The sequence below is a fragment of the Tupaia chinensis genome, unplaced genomic scaffold (assembly GCF_000334495.1).
Source record: "Tupaia chinensis unplaced genomic scaffold, TupChi_1.0 Scaffold138390_1, whole genome shotgun sequence".
Lineage (NCBI taxonomy): Eukaryota > Metazoa > Chordata > Mammalia > Scandentia > Tupaiidae > Tupaia > Tupaia belangeri.
The window spans coordinates 1,946,563-1,955,950 of NW_006198287.1; the positions used below are offsets into that span (position 1 = coordinate 1,946,563).

The 9,388-nt window shown below is 54.2% G+C and overlaps 1 protein-coding gene across 3 annotated transcripts in view; it reads right to left on the reverse strand.

Annotated features, from left to right (window-relative positions):
* The window catches only part of FAM167A (family with sequence similarity 167 member A), a 59,144-nt gene that overhangs the window by 12,224 nt on the left and 37,532 nt on the right, over positions 1–9,388 (reverse strand). Inside the window, exons 1-2 of one of the 3 annotated variants that reach the window (XM_014592717.1) lie at positions 5,953–5,968; positions 3,636–4,401 (exon numbers count right to left, since the gene is read on the reverse strand). In XM_014592717.1, coding sequence (XP_014448203.1) covers positions 3,636–3,980 — 345 coding nt within the window. In that variant the 5' untranslated portion in view covers positions 3,981–4,401; positions 5,953–5,968. Of the gene's footprint in view, positions 1–3,635; positions 4,402–4,697; positions 4,777–5,952; positions 5,969–9,388 lie in introns of those variants that run through there. The other 2 variants (XM_006161224.2, XM_014592716.2) reach the window with 2 other exon arrangements.

Here is a 9,388-nt window from a genome sequence, read left to right on the forward strand (position 1 = left end):
ATTTTAGACAGCCTTTGGGAGCCAATCCATCTTAACAATCACATTCTCTGTCTGCCTGGGGACTGCCATTCTACAGGTGCCCGAGATTGCTCCTCATCTCGGCCCACTATCCTCCTTTCAGCCAGCACAGTCGGGGCAGGGAACTCTGGGCTACGCAGGGGACAGTGACCTGGCAAGAGAAAAGGACACGCCCAGGGCCAGCAGGAAGCATGGCGGTTGGGGCACTGGACTCCCACATGGCCAACCATGGTTTGAATCTTGGAACTGGTGGCTTGCTTTCTTGCTTTCTCTCTCTCTCTCTCTCTCTCTCTCTCTCTCTCGTGAGCACACATGCCCTATGGCAAACTGAGAAAAAATAAATAAAATTAAATAATTCATTTTTTTTTCTTTCTTTTTTATGGAGAGATTTTTGCTATAGGGCGCATGTGTTCACAAGAGAGACAGAGATAATCAGAAAGCAAGAAATCACCCCCCAGCGGGGATGGCCACACCGCAATTCCTTCTCCTCCATTCTCCTCTTGGGATTTTGGGCATGCACACACATGCACCCAGTGTGAGTTTCAAGCTGCTGAGTCTGGGACTCAAACCACAATCAGTTAACCACTACACCACTTGCTGGCCCAAATAAATAATTCTTCAAAAGAAAAGAAAAGCTTGCACCATGGACCCAAGGTAGTGGTTCTCAGCCTGGTCTGCCTGTTGGAAGCTTTGAAATGATGGCTGCTGGGGCATCACCCCCAAATAAACATCTGTTCACTTGATTGGCCTGGGGTGTGGCCCAGGCTTTGGGAGTTTTAGAAGCTGCCCGGAGGTTGTAATACACAGCCAGGGTGGAGGCGTTCTTCTAAACAATGAGAACAAACTCTAGGGACTCCCTACTATTTACACACAGAGCAGGAGTCTCTCTCTGATTCTCCTTCCACAGGGGGCCTGGGGAGAAGGCTAACTTTAGAAAGTCAAACCTCTGCTCCCAGAAGCCATCATGTCTCCGTTAAGCCCCAACCAACAAATTACACCCTTGACTAATGGAAATATTTTTTGTTCCTCCTTGTGAAAACAAAATAGTTCAGCTTCAGGAATGCAAAACTTTCAGGGTCTGACAGGGGCATGCCTATCCAGTTCTTCTCACCTCCTACACCCACCCCCCAAAGTACCCAGTAACAACAGGGAGACAGCAAGAATCCACAGGTGCCCAGTTCTGAACCAACAATGTCCACACTCCAGTCACTGAGACAGACCTGAGGGAATGGTAAGTTCTGTGAATTGATCTCCACATCAAGGTTTGAGACAAACAAAAAAGGAATTTCCAATTAACCAGATACCTGAATCCCTGAGCCCCACCCCCCACCCCCAAACCCCAATGATTTATTTCAGCTCATGAGGACTTCCTGGCCCCAGTGGGGACATATTTTCTGGATTCTGTAGAACAAACCAAGCAGGCCTCTGTGTACCCTGCGGTGCCTGGAGCTACTGCACACTGGAAGGCACCTGGTCCTCGGCTCTGGCTGCCAGTGGCCAGTGGCCGGATTCAGTAGGTGCTGCCTGGGCCTCAGGTGACCCGACAGGGTGGGGCAGGGGTCGAGAGCCTGGGAGGGCTGGCTTCATGCCTGGCTCTGCCAAGAGGCTGCCATGCCCTAGAGCAGTAAAGGTCCCCTGGGAGGCGGGAGGGCGCAGGACACTGAGCTCTGTGTCCTGCCCATCCCTTACCCACGCCGAGTCCCTGCACCTGGTAAAAGGTGTTCCTGATGGGAACCTGCTATGCCCGAGGGCAGAAAAATGGCTGAGCTGCTCATCCAGTGAAACACGACGTGCCCTTTGGCTGCACGCATGCTGCCTGGAGTGCCTGCCCCAGCCTGACTTTGGGGCAGACCCCTGCTCTACCTCCCCACCCCAGTCTTCATCCCAGCCATGGTTGGTCACGCAGTATTCACAGAGCACAGTCCATGAGCTCCGGTGCCTTACAGTGTCCCTGCACGATTCCACACCCCCCAACACACACACACACACCCCGGGCAGGGGAAGAGGTTTCAGAGAAGGAGGAGGCAGGTGAAGCCCAGGAGCCCCCACAGTGCAGGGTGGGAGAACAGGGCTCCATGCTGTGATGGCATGGGGGAGGGAGAGGCCCTGACCAGGCTCAGGTTCCCACCAGCAATACTGCTTCTGCTTCCTCCATTAGTGTCTGCCATTAGGGCTGACAGACACAGGGGTAGAAATGAGCCCTTCATCTGACGGGCAGGTTACAAATGCGCAGTCAGAAGGGGTAGAGAGGGGTGGGGGTGGGGGCAGCGGTGGGTGACAGACAGAGAGGTAAACAGAGAGACAAAAATAGAGACACACAGACTAGGAGAGAAAGAGACTAAATGACAGAGATAAAGAGACAGAAACACAAAAAGAGAGAAGAAAGGAGAGCAAGAGATGGAGAGAAACAGAGACCAAGAGTCAGATAGAAATACAAACTGGGAGACAGAAACAGAGAAGGATAGAGAAAGACAGGTAGACATGGAGAACGCAGGACAGAGACAGAGAGACAGAGAGGGAAAGGCCGAGAGGGAGAGAGTGAATCGCATCTTCCCTCTCCTGGGGATTTCTGGGTGGGGTCGCACTCACCAGTTCCTTCCTGAGCCAGGTGAGCGCTTCATCAATACTCTGAAAGCCTTCCAACTTGCCGGTGGGCAGGGGCCCAGCGCCCTGGCTGGCACTCCCGGCAGGTGGGGGATGCTTCCTGGGGGCCCCCTGCTGCATGCTCGCCTCCTGCTCCACAGCTGGCCTCGGGAAGGGCCACGTCTGCTCCTCCAGCCTGAAAAATGGCTGAGCTGCTCATCCAGTGAAACACGACGTGCCCTTTGGCTGCACGCATGCTGCCTGGAGTGCCTGCCCCAGCCTGACTTTGGGGCAGACCCCTGCTCTACCTCCCCACCCCAGTCTTCATCCCAGCCATGGTTGGTCACGCAGTATTCACAGAGCACAGTCCATGAGCTCCGGTGCCTTACAGTGTCCCTGCACGATTCCACACCCCCCAACACACACACACACACCCCGGGCAGGGGAAGAGGTTTCAGAGAAGGAGGAGGCAGGTGAAGCCCAGGAGCCCCCACAGTGCAGGGTGGGAGAACAGGGCTCCATGCTGTGATGGCATGGGGGAGGGAGAGGCCCTGACCAGGCTCAGGTTCCCACCAGCAATACTGCTTCTGCTTCCTCCATTAGTGTCTGCCATTAGGGCTGACAGACACAGGGGTAGAAATGAGCCCTTCATCTGACGGGCAGGTTACAAATGCGCAGTCAGATGGGGTAGAGAGGGGTGGGGGTGGGGGCAGCGGTGGGTGACAGACAGAGAGGTAAACAGAGAGACAAAAATAGAGACACACAGACTAGGAGAGAAAGAGACTAAATGACAGAGATAAAGAGACAGAAACACAAAAAGAGAGAAGAAAGGAGAGCAAGAGATGGAGAGAAACAGAGACCAAGAGTCAGATAGAAATACAAACTGGGAGACAGAAACAGAGAAGGATAGAGAAAGACAGGTAGACATGGAGAACGCAGGACAGAGACAGAGAGACAGAGAGGGAAAGGCCGAGAGGGAGAGAGTGAATCGCATCTTCCCTCTCCTGGGGATTTCTGGGTGGGGTCGCACTCACCAGTTCCTTCCTGAGCCAGGTGAGCGCTTCATCAATACTCTGAAAGCCTTCCAACTTGCCGGTGGGCAGGGGCCCAGCGCCCTGGCTGGCACTCCCGGCAGGTGGGGGATGCTTCCTGGGGGCCCCCTGCTCCATGCTCGCCTCCTGCTCCACAGCTGGCCTCGGGAAGGGCCACGTCTGCTCCTCCAGCCGGGCCTGCCATTCTAGGTAGGAGGGCCTGCGCGTCTCCAGCCTCAGTTTCTCGGTGAGGGCCTTCAGGCTTCGCAGGTGGTCATCAGGAGGCGTGGCTCCCACTGGCTCCTCGGCCCCATCCACTTCTTCCACTTGGATCTGGGGTACAGACATGCTAGCGTCTGCCAGCACAGCCCTACCAGAGGTGCGGGGACCGGCGTGGGAGGCTCGGTGGGCAGCAAGCGTGGGGCCCGCTCTGGAATGGCCTCATCCAGCTGGGGCCACAGCTCCCGAGGGCATCTCTAGGGTGGGCACTGGTCTCCGATGGTTGGAGCTGAGAGGGGCTGCAGAGTGAGCCCCAGGGAATGCCCAGCTGCAGCTGCTGCGGAGGCTTGGGGTCTATGATTCGTCCTGGAAGCCTGTGGGTGCCATGCTCACAGAGGCAGGAGCGGACACGCGGAGGCAGGAATCTCTGGGGCGGCGTAGCCAAGAAGCTCTTTGAGGGTGCTGGCAGCGCGCAGAGCAGAGACGGCCGGGAAGCAGGCCCGGAACTGCCTCCTCTCCAGGAAGAGAGGCATACAGGTGGTGCAAGGTCCTGCAGAAGGAGGAGAACCACGTCAGTCCAGTCCCTTCCCGGCCACTTGGAGAAGGGTGGCAAATGCACTCCACGGGAGGGGAGACCAAGGCTCAGGGAGGTCCAGCAACAGGGCTACTAGGCCACTGCCACACGGTAACCCGGCAGAGAACTCAGTCACACGGCGTACACTGAACCACCTACAGAATGATCCCACCTCTTCTGTCTCGCTTAATGCTCCCAGCAAGTCTGTGGTCACTTGCTTTTACCCCTTCACACAGAAGGATTGCAAGTTTCCAAGAGGTTGGATCACTCACCGAGATCTCAGTCTTCTGAATCTGAGAGCACAGGTCTCCCAATCAGTGAGCTGGCAGTGGACCCCACACCGCGGGACTCAGGCATCTGTTCCCACAGGTGGGGCTGCGCCACCCTGCTGCGCCCCGCCCACACCTGCCCCACTCCCAGGTGCTGGCTCTTCCCCAGTCTCAGTCCACACTCGGAGCTCCTTCCTCCAAGAACAACACCTTACCTCACCTCTTCACAGGAGGAAGCAAATAAGCCTGCAGCCGCAGAGGGAAAGCAGGTGCTGCCTCCAGGTCGGGTTGGCCAACCGAAGGAGGCTTGTGATTCGGAGTTCTAGAAAGCCATTCTGACGTTCCCCTAAGGTGCCCACACGGCAGCACCCCCTTGGCAGGGACTCCAGCTGTGTGATCTGAAGCAAGGCGGTACACGCCCAGGCTCTCACTCAGGAAGTCAGAGCACTGGCAGAAAAATACCTCCGAGGTGGAATTAGACCCGAGCCCCAGCCTCTGGGTCCCCAAGCACCCCGACAGCAAGCCAGTGGTGATGGGCAAACCCGATCAGAGATTTTTAACTCAGACACAGGAGAGAAGTCCTTGGATTTTGGGCTAAGGAAATGCAGCTATAGAAAAATAATGAATTGATATGAAATGATGTCTAAGAGAAAACTTAAATGCAAAAAGCAGGCTGCTGGGCCAGCAGGTGGTGTGATGGGTAAGGCACTGGACTCCCACATGGCCAACCCCGGTTTGAGTACTGGACCCGGAGGCTTGCTTTCTCACTTTTCCTCTCTCCGGTCAAATTAAAAATAAATAAGTAGAGGCCGGTAGGTGGTGTGGTGGTTAAGGGTGCTAAACTCCCACATGGCTGACCATGGTTCAAGTCCTGGACCTAGAGTCTTGCTTTCTCACCTTCCCTTTTTCTCTCTCTCACTCTGTCCCTCTCTGGTCAAATTAAAACAAACAAAAACTCGCTTAATGCTCCCAGCAAGTCTGTGGTCACTTGCTTTTACCCCTTCACACAGAAGGATTGCAAGTTTCCAAGAGGTTGGATCACTCACCGAGATCTCAGTCTTCTGAATCTGAGAGCACAGGTCTCCCAATCAGTGAGCTGGCAGTGGACCCCACACCGCGGGACTCAGGCATCTGTTCCCACAGGTGGGGCTGCGCCACCCTGCTGCGCCCCGCCCACACCTGCCCCACTCCCAGGTGCTGGCTCTTCCCCAGTCTCAGTCCACACTCGGAGCTCCTTCCTCCAAGAACAACACCTTACCTCACCTCTTCACAGGAGGAAGCAAATAAGCCTGCAGCCGCAGAGGGAAAGCAGGTGCTGCCTCCAGGTCGGGTTGGCCAACCGAAGGAGGCTTGTGATTCGGAGTTCTAGAAAGCCATTCTGACGTTCCCCTAAGGTGCCCACACGGCAGCACCCCCTTGGCAGGGACTCCAGCTGTGTGATCTGAAGCAAGGCGGTACACGCCCAGGCTCTCACTCAGGAAGTCAGAGCACTGGCAGAAAAATACCTCCGAGGTGGAATTAGACCCGAGCCCCAGCCTCTGGGTCCCCAAGCACCCCGACAGCAAGCCAGTGGTGATGGGCAAACCCGATCAGAGATTTTTAACTCAGACACAGGAGAGAAGTCCTTGGATTTTGGGCTAAGGAAATGCAGCTATAGAAAAATAATGAATTGATATGAAATGATGTCTAAGAGAAAACTTAAATGCAAAAAGCAGGCTGCTGGGCCAGCAGGTGGTGTGATGGGTAAGGCACTGGACTCCCACATGGCCAACCCCAGTTTGAGTACTGGACCCAGAGGCTTGCTTTCTCACTTTTCCTCTCTCCGGTCAAATTAAAAATAAATAAGTAGAGGCCGGTAGGTGGTGTGGTGGTTAAGGGTGCTAAACTCCCACATGGCTGACCATGGTTCAAGTCCTGGACCTAGAGTCTTGCTTTCTCACCTTCCCTTTTTCTCTCTCTCACTCTGTCCCTCTCTGGTTCAAATTAAAACAAACAAAAACAAACAAATAAAAGTTAAATTAAAACGTTCTTTAAAAAATAAATAAGTGAATGAATAAAATTAAATAAATAATTCTTTAAAGAAAAAAGCAGGATGCTCAGTGGCCCAGAGAAGTACTCTTGGTGTAAAAAAGGAGGGAGAAGAGTGGTTCCATGCACAGAAATAACGCACTGCTCAAGAGAAGCTGGATCCAACATGGTGACTGCAGTTCAAATCCCCCTCCTTGTCGGCCTGAAGCAGGGCACGTGTGTAAGTGCCCCAGACCCCACGGTCTAGAGGACTGCAGGAAGGGGATGGAGGTGTGAGCAGACCCTGCGGAGGATGCGCAGGACACGTGCTCTCATGTGAGCACACATGCACTCTAATAGGATTAAAAAGAACGAAAAAGGAGGGAAAGGAAGAGAAATTTTTATAGACTTGTATGTGCCTTAAAGAAATCTCTGCCCACCCCCCAAAAAGTCCTGATTGCTTGCTTGCAGTGATGGAAACTGGTCAGATGGGGATGAGGAGAGGAGAGGGGAACGGATTAAGGTCAAGAGGTGATGGCTAAAGTGAGACGGGGCCACCCAGGAAGGTTGCGGGGTTCCTCCCTGATGAGGCACAGAGATACTCTAGTGGCTGCCTACCTTCCCAGCACCACGCACCGTCCTCATGGAAGATTCCTCCATGAACTAGGGGAGGGCAGTGGGCCTGGGATGGCCCTAGCGCACCACGTCCACTGTGCACCCCATTTCCACCACGACCACGCGGCAATGCACAATGAAACAGTCACACAACGGGGTTCACATTCCCATGAGAACCCAACACAGGAGGTAGAGGCCAGGTGGCAGTGTGAGTGATGGGGAGCGGCTGCCAAACACAGATGAAGCCTCACCCGCTTGCCTGCCACCCACCCTGTCATGCATCTGACAGACAGGCACCTCCATAGCCCACCACCGACAGGCCATGGACTGGCAGTGGTCTGCAGCCTTGTCCCCAGCAGGACTCAGACTGGCACCAGTTCATAGCCCAAGAGTGAGAGACCTCTGCTCTAGAAGAGCCCAGGAGTTCGAGAGCCCTGTGCTAGAAGAAAGCAGAGCACAGCTTCTGTTCCAGGCCATCCTAGGCCCAATCCCAGCTGCAGGGGGAGTCTCAGCAGAGGTCAAGTCTCAGCTTGCTGCCCCCTTATGCTATCAGTTTGTCCCCTGCTATAGGGTACCCCTGGAGAATGAAAAGGAATATCCCACCCCAACTGACAGCAGAGAAACCCAGTTCTCTCATTAGCTCAGGGGAAAGGGAGAATCCCCCGAGGAACTCTCACAAACATAGTGATCCCAGGCTCCACTCCTGGGGCTTCTGGTTCCACAGATCTGGCAGGGGGCTCAGGCATTCACATACTTTTAAGCTCCTCAGGTGATCCAAGCATGCAGTCTGGGTTGAAAGTCCCTGGTCTCAAATGTAGTCACTAGGTATGGGATCAGATGGCCTAGCTGTAGGCCCTGTTGGGGGCCTCAGTTCTCTTATCTGTGAAATGAGCCAACTGGCTAGGCTCTTGGGGACTGGCAGGCCTAAAATTTGCTCATACCCTGGAGATAGCTTGCTCCACAAATGCAGGGTGTACTCGGAGGCATCTCTCTGTTTAGTTTTGTGGTCAAAACCTCTCCAAATCTACACGCTCATTAGCTGTTTTCTGGGGCCCCTCCCAGGCGCCGTCTGCCTCTTTGCGGAGGTACCAGGAGGTGCCAGAATGCGTGTTGAGTGTGCCGGGGCGGCTGTACCCTGCAGGGCTCGTTCCCGCTGACAGGAGAGCTCTGCTGCTATCCAGCAAAGCTTTCTGGAGAAGATCCAGCTGCAGGCGGCGGGCTGGCAGGGTGAGCCGTGCCCTCCCTACCTTAGTTCTGGGAGCAGATACAATGGAAGGGAAGCCTCGGGCTCCCCCAGCTGAAGGGTCCCCTGCAGAAGGGAGCGTCCCACCTCTGGTAGGGGAGTGTCAGCTCTTGAGATGTAAATCACTACAAAGCTGTAACTTTTTGTGGCTGTGTCTAACTAACAGTGTCTTTAAAAAGTTTTTTTTAGGGAACCAGCAGTTAGCATAATGGCTATGTTGCTGGATTCCCATGTAATCGACCGCGGTTCGCGTCCCGGACCCGGTGGCTTAGAACTCACACCAGGCGCGTGTGCGTGCGTGCCCAAGATCCCGAGAGGAGAATGGAGGAGAAGGGATTGCGGTGTGACCATCCCCCTGGGGGGTGATTTCTCGCTTTCTGTCTCTATGTCTCTGGCCGGGCCACCCTCCCCTCTAACGAAAACCTCCCAAAAAAAAAAAAAAAAAAGAAGAAAAAATTTTTATTGAATTTTATTTATTATTATTATTTAATTTGCAATATGGCATGTGCACTCACCAGAGAGAGACAGAGAGAGAGGGAAAGTGAGAAAGCAAGTTTCCAGATATGGGATTTGAACCACAATGGGTCATACGGGAGTTTGGTGCCTTAACCACACCACCTGCTGGCCCCCAGTCATAGTTTCTAAATGAATTCAGAGATGCCTGCTTAGATGGTGCCAGTACTACTTGGAGGCATTAACAGGAGTGTCTGTGAACTTGGGTCAGTGGATGCTGGTCCTTTGATCCTCTGGCCTTTGCAGAGTGCATGAAACACTTTGAGTCTACACTGGCTTGCTTGGGCCTCACTGTAGCCTCAAGAGATAGGCGGGG